This window comes from Arachis hypogaea, chromosome 15, assembly GCF_003086295.3.
Source record: "Arachis hypogaea cultivar Tifrunner chromosome 15, arahy.Tifrunner.gnm2.J5K5, whole genome shotgun sequence".
NCBI lineage: Eukaryota > Viridiplantae > Streptophyta > Magnoliopsida > Fabales > Fabaceae > Arachis > Arachis hypogaea.
This window is the reverse complement of record NC_092050.1, coordinates 155,691,471-155,709,965: the sequence shown is the minus strand read 5'-3', so window position 1 is coordinate 155,709,965 and position 18,495 is coordinate 155,691,471. Positions and strand designations below refer to the sequence as shown.

Here is an 18,495-nt window from a genome sequence, read left to right as displayed (position 1 = left end):
TCGGATGATACAGAAGATAATGGCAGGGTTGGTAGGAGAAACACGGAGTACTTTTGTGCAAGGTAGGAAGATAAATGATGGGGCTTTGATTGCATGTGAAACTGTGCAATAGCTGAAGTTAAAGAAAAAAAGCTCGGCAATTATTAAACTAGACTTCCAAAAGGGTTATGATCGAGTCAAGTGGAGTTTTATAGATTTTGTTTTGTAGAAGATGGGGTTTGACCGTAGATGGAGGGAGTGGATAAAAAAGTGTGTGTGTTATGCGTCTATATCGGTCCTAATAAATAGCTCTCCCTCTAAGCCCTTCAAAATGGAAAAGGGTCTACGATAAGGGGATCATCTTTCTCTCTTTCTATTTGTGCTTGATGTGGATGTTCTACATAGGATGATTAGAGAGGCAGTGCGGAATGGACGCATTACTCTGTTGTTGGTTGGAAGGGATAACATTGAGTTGTCATATTTGCTGTTTGCGAATGATACTATACTTGTTTGCCCTTCTGAAGAAGAGATGATCAGAAACTATAAGCGTTGCTGCGCTGCTTTGAGATGATGTCATGGTTGAGTATTAATTTTGACAAGTCCAACTTGATCTTGGTTAATTGTGAGTAGAGTTGGGCACGACAGATATGTCGACTATTCGGGTGTAAAGAGGCGTATTTACCTGTTAGATATCTTGACATTTCTCTGGGGGCGAATCCGAGGCTGGTCAAGACGTGAAAACCAGTGATTGACAAGGTAGAAGAAAACCTAAGTCTGTGGAAAGCAAAGTCTCTGAATAAAGTGGATAAGTTGGTTCTCATTAAATTGCCTGCCTATTTACTATCTCAGCTTGTACAAAATGTCGAAGGTAATAGCAGAAAAAATAATATATTTACAGAGAAGTTTTTTGTGGAGTAAGGAGAACGGGAGGGACGAGATACCTCTAGTGAAATGGAAAGTTGTACAGGCCCCAAAAAGGTAGGAGGTTTAGGAGTTGGTAACGCGGTAATTCAGAATGCAGCGCTCTTGTTCAAGTGGTGGTGGAGATTTTTGAAAGAGAATTGTCCACTTTGAAAGAAAATTGTATGTTCCTGTAATAACATAAATTTTTCTAAGATGATTTGTGACCAGCCTATGCCTAAAAGAGGGGGTCCTTAGAAGGATATTTGTCAACTACAAATCAGGGAGGCACAAGTGAGAGAGAAGATGGTGAGAGGCTTAGATATGGAACTAGGGGATGTCAGGATAATCCAATTTTGGGAGGATAGCTGGCTACCTTGTGGTGCTCTGAAAGTTATTTTTCCAAAACTTTTCTCGGTCTCAAATCTTCAAGGATCGGTCATAGGGGATTGTGGGTTCTGAGATGGGTTATAGTATATTTGGAATTTTCAGTGGCGACGAAAGTTATTTTAATGAGAGTTGGAACTAATAAACCAACTTCATACGGTTCTGCAATCAGTGAAACTGACAACTGAGAGAGATGACAGAGTGTTTTGAAAATTTGATAAAAAAGGTGTTTATTTTACTAACTCTTTTGTGCAGGTATTGCAGGCAGAGATACTTCCGGCGGATATCACAAGCTATAGTTTCACTAGTACTATTTGGAGAAGATTCGTCCCACTAAGGGTTAAGTTGTTTACTTGATTTACACTGGTTGGTAGGGTGAATACAAGGAAAAAATTGTGTAGATTAGGTGTTATTGGTCAGAATGATAACATGTGTATTTTATGTCACAAGTCTGTTGAAATTGCTTTTCACTTGTTCATTGGTTGTAAGCTCACTTGGCAAGTGTGGTGTGCTTGGTTGTTCGCTCTTGGAAGGATATGGACTATTTCAGGTATACTCAAGCAACACTATGAAAGTTTGACGAATATATTAGCGAGAAAGATGGAACGGAAGCGATGGTTGGTTGGCTTTTTTGCGGTCATCTGGACAATTTGGTTAGAAAGAAATGATAGAATCTTCAAAAATCAAGATTCAATTGTGGTGGACATTATTAACAGATCCTTTACAAGTTACGATGAGTAGATTGGTGGTAAACCCTGTAGTTGTTGATGACAATGTTAAAGATGGTTAGGTAGCGTTATGAATATTTATTTCTTTTCTTTTGCTCCACTTTATTGTGTTGAACTCTTTTACTTCTAAAAAAAAAAAATTATTACAATATTAATCATTCACCAATAGAATTAGCTAGAAATATTCATTATAATACATTATTAAAATAAACCATTTTATACAAGCAACAAAGTAAAACTAAATAGTTTTAATACTGTACCTAGTTATATATAATTTAAGCTACAATAGATTATTTTAGGATTTTAAAATAATAATTATTTGAAAAATCAATAGTATAAGCATGCAGCTTTAATTTACCAAAAGCATAAAAATCTTACTTTTACATAAAAAAAAAAAACTTTTTCACCTTGGTTTCTTTAGTCTGAAAAGCCAAGATTTTTAACAAAAAACTGATCACAATACAATGTAATCTTATGCATGTAATATTGAATTAATATTTAATTTGATTCTTAAAATTTGATATTAAACTCAAATTGACTTTTAAAATTATGATTGATTTAATTTGGCTTTTAAAATTTATAATAACAATTCACATTAGTTTTTTAATTAATTTTTGTGAATAATGTATTAATTTTACATATTAACTTACTAAGATTTGAATTTTTCGACTAAATTCTATGTAAATAAAATTTATTAAACCTCATAAAAATTTAATTGGTTCTCTAATATTTTTACAAAAACGATAATAATAAATTTAATTTAAAAATTTTGCGACTTTTGAAGCTACAATTAAGTTTTTAAAATTCTAATAAATTTTGATCATATAAAATCTAGATAATTAATTCAAATTGCAATAAATTAATGTACCAAATTAATATGTTGTTAATAAAAATTAACTCAAAAAATAAATATAAATTATGATTATAAATTTCAAAATTCAATTTAAATTCATTAAAATTTTAATAATTTAATTAAATCCGACTTTAATTTTAAAAAATTAAATTGAGTATTAACTCACGCAATATTAGTACTTAAATTAATTTGAAGAACAACCATAATCCCATTATCTATCTAATTTAACTACTAATTTTGAGGGCACAACTTTCAATCAAATGGGTCCCATCCTGATCCCTTTTCCAGTTACACCCATCGCATTTAATTTAATTTCTTAATGATCATATCATATTCACCTTGCACATTATTATTATATATTCAATGCAACATTGACACGTGTCTCACCGTTGTTGCTTAATTGCTTTATATATAGCCCAAAGTTGCACCTCAAATTTGGTCATGTAATGTATCCTACACTTGTTAATAAAAAAGACACAACCATGAAAGCATCACCGTCATCCATCCTAAGGTACCTCTTCTTTCGCCGGATTCAGCCGAAGGCGCCAGCGGCAGCAGCTGTTGCCCCATCACCGGTGCCAACCCAATTCGACCGAGTACTCGCGACGGAGTTAGACACACTCGAGTTATCACTAGGCAATAGTACTACTATTAGTGGTGAAATTGGTTTGGTACATTTTCTTGATGCAGCCATCACCACACAAGAAATTGCATTGGGTTCACTTTTGAAGAACACTTCTAATTTCGAAGATGACAAGGATCGTGTAGCTGCCGAAGATTATCTAGATAGCAACATTGAGATTCTTGATGCATTCAATCATCATGTTGAAAAATTAGGCCACATGAAGAACTATGTGGACTCATTGAAAATTGTTGCACATTTGATTGAAGTTGGGAGCGGAAGGCCGAATTGTGCGGCGACGGGGCGCGCATCGGAGCATTTAGTTTCATGCCATGGCATGGAGAAGAGGTTCAAAGCAATGGAGAAGCATGGATCTAGCTTGAGTAGGAGAGTGTTGAAGAAAAGACTAATACGTAACCATGAAAGAATGCTGAATGATGTTTTGTTTAGTTCTAAGGCTATGGCCTTAATGGGGTGCAAGTTTCTTGAACTTGGACTTTCATTTGATTCATCAAAAATTAGGTCAATACCTTTGAATTTGATGAAGAAGTCTCACCCTAGAACAAGTTCTTTGTCATGGTTGAGATTTGTTCAAGAGTTTGATAAGATGGGGAAATATGCATATGGGTGTTTGTTGATGAATGAGTTGTTGGATGCTTCAAAAGAAATGAAGGAGTTGCTGAAGGGTAAAAAGGGAAATAAGATGTTAGTAGAATCTTGTGTTGAGAGAGTAAAGAGAAGGTGCAATGAATTGGAGGATTTCATTGAGATTATAGAGGGAAGAGTGAATGTTCTGCATAAAAGTTTGATTGATGTTAGAATGGCCTTGATGGGAATTCTATCTCATTAGGCCTATTAGAGTAGATGTAAAAAACTCACTAATGAAAGATGTACATGGAATTGTTCTAAGATATATTGAAAATATGAATTTCATAAGTAACCAACCCCCTTTCTAGTTTTAAGACACAGAAGAAAGACATTATGTTCTATATTTAAGGATCACAATAAGGGAATCGAATTAATGTTGGTTGCTCGGTAGTAGAGAATCAACTATGACGATATTCCTGTGACATTGCGCATAAAGGATTCAGATTCAAATGTTTTTAGAATTTGTTTATGAAATTGTCTTTAGTTTTCTTAAAGAAAAAGATTAGTTGGCAACGAATTAACTCCAGAAAAGGAGCTTAGGAATATCTTTGAATTACAACGTATGTCCCTTCCCTCTACTCTAAATGGTTTTTGGAATCCCCCATCCATTGGTACTTTTAAGATTAATTGTGATGCTAGTTATTTTGGTTCGGGTGATAGTGTTGGTTTTGCTTGTGTTATTAGAGATTGTAATGGGAGCTGGCAAAGGGGGTGTTTGGGAATGATTGAGAGTAATAGTATTCTTCAAGGAGAATTATTTGCTATTTGGAGAGGATATCTCTTAGCTTGGGATGTGGGTCAACGAGATGTTATTTGTGAGACGGATTGTGTGGAAGCATTTAATCTTGTTACTCAAGATGATTTTGGGTTTATTGATCCACTGGTGCTCAAAATAAGAGATATCATGTATTGGAATTGGCGGGTTGACTTTCGTTTGATTATGAGAGATGCAAACACGATACTATGGCAAAGATGACGATGAAGTTACAACTTTCGCATGTGGAGCTTTTTTCACCTTGGGAGGAGTTTAAGAGTAGTCTTAAACGGGACTGTCTCTCTATTTAGGCAGTTCCTTATTTTGTTTGTTTTATTTTTCTTTGTTTAATTTATTTCAGTCACCAAAAAAAATAAATGATATAATCTCTTTTTACTCATCTAAATATTCCTATTTTTGAAAAAAAAAAAAGAGATTAGTCACTTTAAAAAATATTATCTGTACAAACAAAAATTAACTACTAAATTAATTATCCTATTATTAATTTATTATTCAAATTTCAGCATAAATTTTATTCTTATAGGGTGTACAAGATTCTATCCGGTTGGAATCCGATCAAATTGAACCAAATTTACGGATCTAACCATTAACCCTGGACTGGCCTGGTTCAGAGAGTACTAACCCGGTCGGGTTCACACTAGTGCCTGAGCTGAAGCCTTGAACTCTCTCAGTCTCTCACCTTCTTCTCGCTGTGAAGCTCTTACGCCATCTCGCCGAGCTCCGTTGCTGTCTCGGTTCGTTTGAGGGGTCACCGTTGGAATTTGGAAGCCGTCTTCTGCCACTTCCTGCAGGTGATAATCCTTCATTATTACCGTTGATTATATATTGATTTTGAATGGTTCCTGTGCTATTGATTCGGTTTTACTAATTTAAACACACTGAATTTCGAGTGCAATTGATTTGGTTTTACTCTTGTGATTACTCTTGTAAGCTAGTTCGTAAAGAAAAAAAAAGAAAGGGGGGGGGGGGGGAAGATGAGTAGTCTTACCTTGCTTTGTGAATTGTGATTGTGATGGATGGAAACCTCATCACATTGGACGATGCACTATCATATCATGCATACAACGATTTCTTTGACAAGTTACTGATGTTGCCACAAAAATTTTTCATGTTCTTGTTACTTTCCAGACTTATATGAAGAATCTTGAATTATCCCGTTTAATCTGCATTCATGTTCTTATTGCTTTTGGTGTCTTCGTTACAATGTTTATCACTTTTATGATTCTGTATGACATCTTATCTTCTTTTAATGGCTTCGGGTGCAAGTTTCAGGTCCAGATTGAATACCTATAACTATGAATATTGATTCTTTCAAGCGGGATGTTGATGAATTAATTGGTGAATTCACTCAGGTATTATTAAGATCTTACCTGTGTGTTTACTAGTTGTGTTGGTTTGTTTGTAAAGTCAAGGTGCTTCCCATCCTTTTTTTTAGTTAGATATTTTAGCCATAGATTTTTTACTCTGCAATTCCCTGAGAGATTTTGAAGAGTCGCAGAATGAATCAACTACTTTGGCTGACATGAAGAGAGTATGGCTTTCTAAGAAGTTCTCCTACATTTATGAATCTAGTCCTTCTACCAACCTCGCCTTCTTTATGCAATCACTGTATGCTCAATGTATAGGTGTGTGTTTAGATTCCACGATGACTGTTTTAAACAGATATACAAGCTTGTTACTTAAATTCAGAATTTTCAATCAATTGTGTTGGTAATTTTTATTTTCAATGGTTTTATTTTGTACCAAAACTTTTATTAAAAAAAAATTGTGCCAAAACCTGAAAGAAATTCCACAAGTGGAGGTCACAAATGTAAAAAGGCAGAGATGCAAACTTACAGTAAATTTTATATATTTATAGAACTCCCACTATTGTGTGATGATTATGATATTTTCAAGCGTAGAAACTTGCAGTTTATTAGCTTTAGATCTTTATTTCAGTATACAAACTTTCTTTATGTTCCTGTGCAGGTTACATGTGTGGTACTGCTTCTTAATCACACAGATTGGGTGGCCTTTATTGTCTCTATTGTCTGTATGAGACACAACCATTTAAACCTACTTTTATGTTAATTTCTAAGCTTAAATGATTATGATTAATGTACTTTTATGTGATTTGATGCAATTTGATTGGTCAAAGACTCACAGTATTTTTTACGTTTCAATGATCTATTTGTAATTTGTACAATTCAAATTCCAGTCTTGTAGCTTCTTCTATACTTATCAAATTCCTTTTTTTTATTGATGGTAGTGATTGAGAAAATTTGATTTATGCAAAACACTTTGATTGTCATTTTGTATTTACGTTTATGTGTGTGTGATTTCATAGGATTACAGTTTGGCATTTAGTACTCATAATCATAATATGTCATATAACTCAGAATATTACACATGCTTTTGCTCCAGCATCTTGTCTACTTCCTCAAAAGGGAAAAAAATTGCATAATGAAGAACTTAGCTATTCAATATAGGGCATTCATGCTTTCATGGTGTTATGGTTTAAAGATAGACCTTCCTTTTTTTATCCTCATCAACTTTTATCATGGCCAATGACGTGTTTGATTTGTGCTGATGAATATTAATGAGGGTATTATGTGAAGTTGTCAACCTCTTCATTGTCTTTTTATTGTTTGGAACCATACATGCCTCATGTAATCCATGTAAAACCCCCTCTAGTGGGAAAAAGGCGTCTATCATTGTTGCATGTTGTTAGCAGCATAGGCACATGCATATTTTAAGGCTGACACCGGCTATTTAGATGATTGATGCAATGATGCGTGGCAGAAGAAACATATATCTTTTCTTATATGATGTTGATGAGTGTTTCTCTAATAAAGCATGAGTGTTATCAGATTGGTCTATTACTGAATACTGAAACAGCCCTTTTTAATTTTTTATGTGTTGTGCATTGTCCAACTTGATGCTTTGTATTTTTTGTTTTTCCTCCTTATTTTTTCTATTAATAATGGTTGACATTTTAAAAAACATGCTTAAGCGTGTCCATTTACACAGGAGAGATAATGAAACTCAGAACCCTTATGGTGGATGCAAAAACAAAGGATATTAAAGTGGTACCTTCTTTGGTAAAGAGAATGCTGGATAGAAACATTTTCCTTTTTGGTGCTGTTGACTTAATGGCTGATTCTGTCACGGAGACAGTTAACCAACTCCAACAATTGCAGGATGCTCGTATCAAACACGCATATGAAAAGTAAACAACCATATTGGACTGATGCTATATTTTCTCCTTTCCTTTTCATGTTATTATTCATGATAATGTGATTATAATAACAACTCACTGCTTTCATGTTTTTCCGGTTCGTGACAGATTATTTCACAGCACACCAATTGACAGATATGTTCACATGGACCTTGTAAGTATCTGCATGCTTTGTGACTTGCAAAAATTATCCAATCTCATTATTGTTTTACTATTAGATGCTCATCCAACATGAAATGGTGCTCTGTAAATTGTATAACATGCCTTTTTGTGACAACTAATTCCTCCAACTTGAGTTGAGGCTTCGAGCGGAAGTAACAGCATTCAAAAGAATTTAAAAGCTATTTGACTGCAGTGTATAGCCAGGAAATGGAAGTTGACCTTGGAAAGCTGCAGAAAATGTCATCGGAATATGCTGTGGCCAAGAATGTAGCCATTGCAGGTATTTTTCCCTTTTGTATAGGTTGAAGTTAATTGCTTATTCAAAAGCCAAGTGTTTGTTTATTTATAATATGACTCTCTTTGGTTTAAGAAGGTAACATGGCTACCTCATTCTTAACCGTTTTTCTTTCTGCGTCGATGTTCTCTATGACGTTGTAATTTTTGTAACTTGTGATATGTTTATCTGATTTTGATTCTTTGCCTTTTATTTTTTCCCCTCCCTGATAAAGAAGCAAGCAATATTTTAGATGTTACAAACATAAAGCACCTATCAGAAGATAAGGAATCGATAGGAGATGTTGTGAAAAAGATTGCCGATGACTGGAATGACCAGAAAGAAACATTTTATAAGCAAACCGGGTGTGGAGAGGATGAAATGTATGAGCAAGAGCTGCTACAACAACTTCTGAAAGACAACGATGACGACGAGGATAATGAAAAAAGAGGGTAGTAAAGATTGAAGGTATACATTTGAGCTGGGGAATTCATAATGCTAATATGTTAGCCATTATTTTGGTATAAGGAATTCATGCTTTCCCAGGGGAAATATGGTCTTATAGGTCCCTTTTTTTTTCCTTTCCCTCTATCCACTTTGTTATCAACAATGTGTTATCAACTACTTTCACACTTTCGATTCTTGTTGCGTGTATTTTGGTCTCTTCAACTTTCTTTCTTTTGCTGGATCGGCTTGTTTGTGGAACTAAATTATGCAATCATAATTCTTATCCTTCTCGCTATCCATGAAATAGCTTTGGTAAAGATAACATAGTCTTCCAACATCTGAATGTCTACATTTTTGGAATATGAAGTTTTCCTTTCCCCGTTCTATCGCCGAGAATCACTACATCTGGAGACCAATAACCAGCTGTTCAATGGCTTCATTGAATGAAATATTCAAGTCTTACATTGAAAGCAAGAGGCAAGATGTCTGGAATTGAAGTCTTATATAGGGTGAAGATGAGTCTCAGAAGTCTGCAACACGACATAAAAGGGAAAGCACTACAACAATTACAAGATACTTACCTGGACGGGTCAATGGACGGTCAAAAAGACCTATGGCCTAGGGCCTAGGCTGGTGACTTCCATTGCACTTTAGAAGGGTGTCCGCTTAAGGTCTACTCAAGTGGTGAAGCCTACGTCATAATTTGTGGTAATAGGGATTTACGTTTGCAGTCTCTGTATAAGTGAAGTTTAATGTTTGTTTATGTAATTTAAATATTTTTTTAAACATTAAATGAATGTAACTAAAGGTTTTTTCAAATATTAAATTTATTAGGATTTTGTGCCTCATTAGTATAATTATCTACAGTGATTACAATTTATTTTTTTATTGGACAGTTTGGACTCACCTAAAGTCTTTTAATTTTTTTCATATAATAAATTTTTTTTCTCAAGAAGCACCATTTTTTCTGATCCTGTACGAATGAGTTAACACTTAACAGTTCAGAGATGTTTATTTTATCTCGAGATTTTTACCATCAGCAATGGCAAGTTTAAACTCAACGATAATTTAGTAATAGTTGTTTATTATTTCTTTATTTTCCAGAGGCTTCAAGAGTTAATACAACATTTTTTTTCATCCATATCAACATAGATGCATTCTAATTGACAAAAGTTATTGGACCTCTAATTTGATAATACCTGATACTAGAAAGTTGAGAAAACGTACAAAGAAAATAAAAACTACTCTTTCCCGATTAAATTTTTTGGAGAGTACACGAACTATTTTTGTAGGTAGAGCAACACAAATGTTGATATTTTAATCATAAAAAAGGACACAAATGTTGATATTTTAATAATAAAAAAAGGTTCGAAATTTGCTTAGAGTTTATGGTTTCACTTTCTTGGTTACAGTAAACTATGCTAATTATTGGTATTTGATTGCTTGGGAGACTCTAAATTTGTTATTCAATGTCATGGTTGAATAAAGTAGTGGAGAATTTGGGTAAAAGATGTGATGGAAGGAAGACAATTTACATTCAAGTATCACATCGAAGGAATATCTCGCTGACAAAGCTGTCATGCAGTATAAAATGAAAGGCACGACGACAATTGCAATATACTTACCTGGACGGGGTCAATGGGTGATCAATAAGGCTCATGGCCTAGGGCAGTGACCTTCATTGCACTTAGAAGGGGTGCTGCTCTAAGGTCTACCCAAGTGGTGGAGCCTACGTCATAATTTGTGGTAGTGGGAGCCTGCGTTCGCGCGGTTCCTACCAATAATTTAGTTAAACCATTTATGTTATCTATAGTTATGTGGATTTGGAAGTTGTGTTTAGCTCGATTCATTTCATCATAAACATTTTTCTTGAATTATGTTGGATAAGTAACTATTGTCAAGGATGATTGATAACTAGTTGTTTGTTTGCAACCTTTAAACTTTATGGACCATACAAGTTTATCATTACATTTCAAATTAGGTAGATGATATAATTTAGGAGGAAGAAAAAAAAGCCAACCATTACATCCAATGTTCTTCATTTAACTGCTAAGATCACAAAGTTAAATACACACACAACAATACTCTTATTCTTATGGGAGTGGATTTTTCCACACACTAACTGATAATATCAATCTTCTATTATATTATTTTTAAATTTCTCTCAATTTTTATGGACCATTTTCTATCACCAAAAAAAAAATTCATGAGGATAGAAGGTAATTTGAAAAAATAATGACAAAAAATGGTATTGGCACTATATTTAGTTATTTACACTAAAGCTTAGTTGAAATTTTGCTAGCATGTAACTTGTACACCTAACACCAATCAAATCAAACTAATAATGGGACCAATCCTGAAGTGTCGTTGTAAATTGTAGAAGACAACTTTGGTTCTTACTTTTGGAGGAAACAATCTCCCTAACATTCATCGATGTTGACAGGAGACTGCATCTAATAATGACATATGGTTTTCAGCTAATAGTTTCTTTGTTGCATATTTGCAGAGAGATTGGAAGAAAACTTGTGCTAATCAATCCCAAAAATATGGCCCTCAATTACATTGCAATATACAAATTAAAAAATTCTATAATGATTAGTAGTGTCAAATTCTAGTTCCTCCTACACAATCCATTTTCTTGGAGAATAATCATTCCTTCATTTTGATGGAATTGTTCCGACTAGAAATGTGCTACCTAACTTTCAATACTGTAAATTCCTTCTCATTCTTATTCCATCTTATCATCATTTCATTCAATCATACTAAAAGTATAGCCTCAACAACAATCAGGTCTTATCCTATAGGCAAAGTTGGCTACATGGGTCATAACGCCGTAGTATCCTACTATCTTAACCCTTGTGTATTTCTTGAATTGCATTTGTTATGTACTACATGTGTATCAAATAGTAAGATATGCCTGGTTGACTAATGTTAACTCTCTTTTTTCAATTTTTAAAAGGTATATCAGAATGGAGGTTTGCAAATTGGTAAGCTTGTGTCTTTCTTACTCTTTATTACATTGAGTTATATAGCATGTATATTTAAGCTTTTTTGGAATGCCTCAAGCCATGGTTTTGTGGTTCCAGAAAACTAAACCAAACATGTTAAAATTCTATTTGATTTATGCTTAAAATTAGCTGTCATATCCATTTAGTTTTCCTTTTGAGAGGCTATGAAATCATAGATGACATCAAAGAAGAGCTTGAAAGACAATGCCCTGGAGTTTCATGTGCTGATATTCTCGCTTTAGCTGCTAGAGATGCAGTTTTCTTTGTAAGATCAACCTACTTATATATTTTTCTACTTACCATTAATTTTATACTAATATATATTATGAATGGCACAATGAGCAGGCAGGGGGGCCAGTTTATGACATACCAAAGGGAAGAAAAGATGGAACAAGGTCCAAAATTGAGGATACCATTAATCTGCCATCTCCCAACTTCAATGCTTCTGATCTCATCAAGATGTTTGGCCAACATGGCTTTTCAGCACAAGAGATGGTGGCTCTCTCTGGTAATTAATATACATATATGTCCCTATGCTTCTATTTCTATCTATACATGCTTCTTGATGAATAATGAATATCATAATTCAGTGAAACTTTTGACAAAGGCTTCTAAATTCATAATTACTAGCTTTCACTCTGTCATTCCTTCTGTTACAAAATATCTATATATTAAACTATAAATGCATATAATTTTCAAATAGAATAGTTGATAGAGATTATGCAACAAGGAAGCATTTTTAATAATGTTTTGTGGTTTTGAATTTTCAGGGGCTCATACAATAGGAGTAGCTAGGTGTTCTTCTTTCAAGAACAGGCTAACAAAAGTGGATCCAAATTTGAACTCAGAATTTGCAAAGACACTGTCCAGAACATGCAGTGCCGGTGACAATGCTGAGCAGCCCTTCGATGAAACAAGGGATGATTTCGACAACTTGTACTTCGACGCTTTGGTCTCCGGCAATGGGGTTCTCACATCTGATCAAACATTGTTCACTAGTCCAAGAACTAGGAATTTTGTCAACTCTTATGCACAGAACCAAGCCTTGTTCTTCTTGGATTTCCAACAAGCCATGGTCAAAATGAGCTTGCTTGATATCAAAGAAGGTTCCAAGGGTCAAGTTAGAGATAACTGCCGCAAAATAAATTGAATTGGAGGATCTAGCTATGCCTTATTTAAAACAAATATATGATCTATGTATTTATATATCTATGGTTTGATAAATATTACATTAGCACTGATGAACATAATTGACAATTATTAACAGTTAATATAGAATTGAATAATTTCTCCAGAAATTTTGTAATTTCATTGAAATTGAATATGTTACATACATCTGAATAGTACATTGTTCCACCAAGATTGGTATCGACTATATGGAAACTCGGCTTATGTAGGTTATGCCTCCTTAAAAAACCCCTATGGACAAAACCCCTGGAGCTTGGGAAAAAATCCAATAGAGGAAAAAGAGTACATCAACCTTGCATAATTTAAGGAATAATGAAAAAAGAGCTCAACAATTTTTATAATCTCATACAACTAAGCTCTAGAATAAAGAACACCCTTGGAGTCGGCAAGAAGAAGGTGAGTGAGTTCCGGCGGAGTCCTATTCAGAAGAGAAAACGCAGAACTCGAACAAGAACCTATTTTTGCCAGAAAATCAGCACACGAATTTGCTTCTCTCATGACATGGTAGATAGTGACATCCCACTCAAGAAGCATGAACTGATAAATTTCTTCCACAATGTCTGCGAATTCTGGGAAATCTTCGGCATTGTCATGAATAATCTCGAGAGCCACCATGCAATCACTTTCACATTCCACCTTTCTATATCCAAACTGCCACGCCAACCACAAACCATGGCGAATAGCTACTAGTTCCGCTTCAACGCTGCCGGCGAAACCAATATGACTGACAAATCCGGTAATGCAGTTGCCATCTTGATCTCTAAGTAAGCCACCACATCCGGCTCTTCCTGGATTTCCTCTTGAACTTCCATCCACGTTGAGTTTGATAGCCACTTCAGACGGTGGAACCCAGCGAACTAACATCCTTTGTATACAAACACAGTAAATTGTCAAACTAAACACAACTATATCTGATCTTGGTTGCCATATTCAAAGATGCTATTATAATTTTGCAAGGATTTTGTAGTGTGTACATAGCTAAGGAAAACCAATGGCAAAGAGAAAAACATGTGGGCACCAAAACCACAGGACTTCAATTTAGAACGAACTTGATCATACATATGTGAAACATTTTTGTATATAAAATGGTACATGTTCGTAGCCAAAATAAAAATATTAAGTAATAATAAAGAGATTATTTACTTGATTTTAGACTGGGTTGGATCACTGATTGAGAGGAATAGAATGATGTGATGAACAAAAACAAGAACTAGAACTTGAGTGGGTTGTAGGTTGATGGTATAACTGTAAGCGAATGAAATGGTCAATTATTTTTGTACAGATTTATAGAGATTCATTGTCGCATCTTATATTGTTTTCAGTGAAGGGTATCAGGCCTCAGTTGGAGAGGATGAGGAAAAAGAGGGATTTGAGATGAGGTGAGAGAAGAGAGGATTTAAGAGTGTGAGCTTCAGATTGTAATTGTATTCGTTCAATAACCGTTTAAACTGCATTGCTTAAATAGCACAGAGTAACTAACTGAACTCTCACGTGTAACTAACTGTTGACTCTCAAGTTATTTTATTTACATGTCTAGTATAGAAATTTATATACCGACTGAATCTCCATTTTGAAGTGGTATCTTTTTTTTGCCGATTTAGGAAGAATAATTTGGCAATATATATTTTCGTTACGTAATTTGAGCGACGAATCATTACAAAATGTGTCCCCCTTATAATTACTAATTTTCCTTTTGCTGTGTACTAGCAGATAAGGTCTAACATAAATAATAAATCTAATAAAAAGTCTAGAGTCACACTACGGTACAGATGTAAGGTATAGAAATTCTCCCTGAAATTTTTGTTTATGGACACATGTCTTTACTCTCTCTCTTGTAGCAATCAGAGCTTGTGACCATGGCTGTGGAAAGGCTGGCTTGGCTAAAATCATATTTGAGTGATCATATGTAAAAATTTGATAACTTAATTTATTTTTTATTCAAGAGTTTTAAGAGTTTTGTTCAAGAATTTTTTTTTTGCCTAATAACAATTTTATAGTAATATAAATTTTTAATGGAGGTTTATCAAAAAAGTTATTTTTAACAAAGATTATACGTTTTTTTAAATACATTTTCATAAATAAATATCTACATAATTAGTTAACAGTACCATAAATTTCTAAAAATAACTAGCAATAATTACAATTTTAAATTAAACTTTAAATAATAATTTTTGGATTAGCAATGTATTGGATAATAATAGAGTAGAATTTAGATTTTATCCTAATTCTATCCGCGTGTTTAAATTATTTTTAAAATTCAACTCTGTTCTATACTTCTATTCGCAAGCTAAGGATCTTTGAACTCTAACCATACTGGTATCTTAAGGTTCTCTATCTAAGTCTATCTACAATAAATTATTTTTTTAATCAAACATAATATTTAATTATTTCTTAATTCACAAACACACTGATTTAGTATCTTATTTTTTGTGTATATTATTATATCGAATATAAATAAAATAAATTTAGAGTCAATGCATCAAATATTAGTATATCAGTACAGACAAATGTTAGTACACTTTAAAAAAAAATAAAGAATGTAGTGCTCTGTAAATTTAACTTGCTATTAAAAGTAAACAAAAAGAAAAGAGAAAACAAAAAAATAAATAAATAATAAAACATCATAAACTCTAAATCTAAAACTTTAAAACGTAAACCTTACAAAATCATAATTGATATGATCGTTATAAATTGGTCATACCTTATAATTCGGCCAAAAATGTTATAAATTGGTTATCAATAATGATCATCAAAGCAGATATCAAAATGCTCAAATGCGCTATTATTCTCCGTTAATGGCAAAATTACTCGGAGACTCAACGGGGGTGAACGCAGATTGGATCAGATCGGATATGACCAAAATTTCGATCCGATCCACACTAAAATCATCAGATTGGATCGGATCCAATATCCGCAGTTTTTAAGTTTGATTCCGATCCGATTCACACAATTGCGGATTGGGTCGGATCGGATATGTACGCAAAACACAAAAATATTTTTAAAAGTTTATTTTTATTAAAAAATATCAATAAAATTCATTTTTTCTGTTCTTTTAAATATGTTTACTCTTAAAATAATATTAAACATACTTTTCTTAAATAATAAATGAAAATAATACAACATATATGATAATTATTAGTTGAAATAAAACATAAAAAAATATTTACTTATTTATTTCTTTATTTTTGTGGATACGCGGATATGTGGATTGGATATGCATACATACACAAAATCCGCAATCTGATCCATATCCGCAATTTTCGGTTCAGATTCGGATAAACACCGCGGATATATATCCAGCAGAACCGCCGCTTAGCAGCGGTTTATATGAGGACTAGCGGCGGCTTTTAACCGCCGCAAAATGAATTACCAGCGGTTCAAAAACCGTTGCTGTATAGGGCGTAGACATTTGATTTTGCTGTGGTTTCGTTGAACTGCTGGCACAACCGCTGGGAAACCACTTGATTGGCGTCGATTGATTTAGCGGTGGTTTGAAACCGCCGCTATTTGGCCAACAGGAAATTCGGCCGCATTTTCTGGCGGTTTTGAACCGCTGCTGTTCTTTTGTATTTTTTAAAATGTATTCTCCGCTGCTATCCGATTTTTCAAAAAATTTAAATTTATCTTCGGCCATTTGATAACTGCAGCTATTGTTTCGTCTAAATGGCCGCAAAATGACTGTATTTTGCACCGGCAATCAACGCTCTTTTAATTACTGAATTATTTTTTTTGGTTATTTTTTGAATTTTTTCTGATATTAGAAAACTTAATTATTTTGTAATTGAATGAATAAATTGATGGGTGAACGAATAAAAATCAAAAGAAAGGGTAAGAATGTTGTTCAAATTATTACAACTTGCAAAGCCTATTATTCACTTATTGACTTGAGCGTCGGAGTGATTTTTACAGATATCCACCCTCTTATTCTCTTATTGCCAACGTATAACTCATCTCAACAAAAAATTTGCAGAAATTTATCGACAAACGAGCTATATAACCACCAACCTCCATTAAAACAATAATAATTATAACCCTAAACTAAAACCCAAGTCTTATACTCTTAAATCTTAAACAATATAAGCTAAAGCTTACTCAAGTAGTTCAAACTAACTTTAACCAATTTTCTTATTGAGATCGTTTAGTTTTAACTAGGACTAGATTTAATTGAAATTTTATTGTTTCAGTTGTGGATTAGATTACATTTTAACATTCTTTTTATCTTAATTAAAAAAAATCCATTCTTAATTTTTTTAATTTAAAACAATCTATTATTTTTACTTTTTTTAATTTAAAGACAAATAATTCATTGACTAATCAAAAATATAAAAACATCTCTCACCTTCTAAGATACGAGATATGATACGTGCTTCAAATGTTCGTGATATGAAGAGTTCAAGAGTTATTTAGAAGATATTTTTGTTTACATTTTTAGAATATTTTATTTAATGTATTTTGATTTTGTTTATTTAATTACTAGATTGGGCCTTATGTTTATGGGCTTTAGGTTTTCTTTGTTTTAACCTAATAAGAGGTTATAAATACCTTCTTAGCTATTGTAATCGTAGAATAGAATTTTTAGAGGTTTGTAAACCCCTTTTCGGTTTCGTGATGAAACCATGGTGTACACAATTGAGGTTGAGGAGTCCCTCTCTTGTTGCATCGGGGAATTGGGTAGAAGGTTGAGGAGTCCCTTCGATACAATTCCCAAACTATGGCGTTGACAAGTTAGGTTGAGGAGTCCCTTTCTTGTTGCGTCAAGAAATTGGATAGAAAGTAGAGTGATTCTCTTTGTATTCAATTTCAACCTATCCTTTTTTGTTTTTATTTCAATTTCAATGTATCTTTTCTATTCAATTTCAATTATTGTCTTGTTTATTTCTTTTATTTCCGTATCATTTGGTATCAGAGCTCAGGTATTAGATTAATTCTTATTAATCTATATTTGTTCTTCTTTTATCATAAAAAAAAGAGTCCAATGTTTGTCGCGTCTTTCTTTTTGTTCTTGTGTTCTTGTTTTCGTTTGCGTTTCATTATTGTAAAAAAAAAAAAGAAGAAGCATAAAAGTGAAAAAAAAAAAAAAGAAATTATCTTTCTTATAATTATTGTCCTTTTCATATATTATTTTTTTCCACCTACAAGATTCGAGGACGAATCTTTTTTGAAGAGGAGGAGAATGATACGTGCTTCAAATGTTCGTGATATGAAGAGTTCAAGAGTTATTTAGAAGATATTTTTGTTTACATTTTTAGAATATTTTATTTAATGTATTTTGATTTTGTTTATTTAATTACTAGATTGGGCCTTATG

General features: G+C 33.3%; 2 protein-coding genes and 2 non-coding genes across 28 annotated transcripts; all 4 read left to right on the top strand.

The window, feature by feature from the left end:
- The first annotated feature begins 5,418 nt into the window (after positions 1–5,418).
- On the top strand, positions 5,419–9,880 carry LOC112751619 (uncharacterized). 22 transcript variants are annotated; one of them, XR_011872598.1, is made up of 8 exons: positions 5,431–5,683; positions 6,165–6,244; positions 6,383–6,517; positions 6,861–6,924; positions 7,902–8,100; positions 8,218–8,263; positions 8,465–8,551; positions 8,781–9,287. XR_011872598.1 is itself a non-coding variant. In XM_072217323.1 (8 exons), the coding sequence occupies exons 4-7, from the start codon at positions 8,073–8,075 to the stop codon at positions 8,999–9,001; spliced, it is 396 nt and encodes a 131-aa protein (XP_072073424.1). In that variant the 5' UTR covers positions 5,438–5,683; positions 6,165–6,244; positions 6,861–6,924; positions 7,902–8,072; the 3' UTR covers positions 9,002–9,013; positions 9,360–9,880. The 22 variants fall into 22 exon arrangements, 12 of the variants coding, with proteins under 12 accessions (XP_072073424.1, XP_072073420.1, XP_072073422.1 ...); XR_011872597.1 differs by lacking the exon at positions 6,383–6,517 and adding an exon at positions 9,360–9,880 and having other exon boundaries at positions 5,438–5,683; positions 8,781–9,013; XM_072217323.1 differs by lacking the exon at positions 6,383–6,517 and adding an exon at positions 9,360–9,880 and having other exon boundaries at positions 5,438–5,683; positions 8,451–8,551; positions 8,781–9,013.
- Positions 9,566–9,729, top strand: LOC112752165 (U1 spliceosomal RNA). The gene has a single exon (XR_003176612.2). It is a non-coding gene; the product is annotated as a U1 spliceosomal RNA (small nuclear RNA).
- A 729-nt stretch (positions 9,881–10,609) lies between the features above and the next one.
- LOC112753931 (U1 spliceosomal RNA) lies at positions 10,610–10,770 on the top strand. The gene has a single exon (XR_003178291.1). It is a non-coding gene; the product is annotated as a U1 spliceosomal RNA (small nuclear RNA).
- Positions 10,771–11,483: 713 nt separating this feature from the next.
- Positions 11,484–13,360, top strand: LOC112751618 (peroxidase 47). 4 transcript variants are annotated; one of them, XM_025800822.3, is made up of 5 exons: positions 11,484–11,828; positions 11,952–11,979; positions 12,177–12,265; positions 12,346–12,508; positions 12,771–13,360. In XM_025800822.3, the coding sequence occupies exons 1-5, from the start codon at positions 11,658–11,660 to the stop codon at positions 13,148–13,150; spliced, it is 831 nt and encodes a 276-aa protein (XP_025656607.1). In that variant the 5' UTR covers positions 11,484–11,657; the 3' UTR covers positions 13,151–13,360. The 4 variants fall into 4 exon arrangements, with proteins under 4 accessions (XP_025656607.1, XP_025656608.1, XP_025656604.1 ...); XM_025800823.3 differs by having other exon boundaries at positions 11,510–11,825; XM_025800819.3 differs by having other exon boundaries at positions 11,510–11,825; positions 12,147–12,265.
- The last annotated feature ends 5,135 nt before the right edge of the window (positions 13,361–18,495 follow it).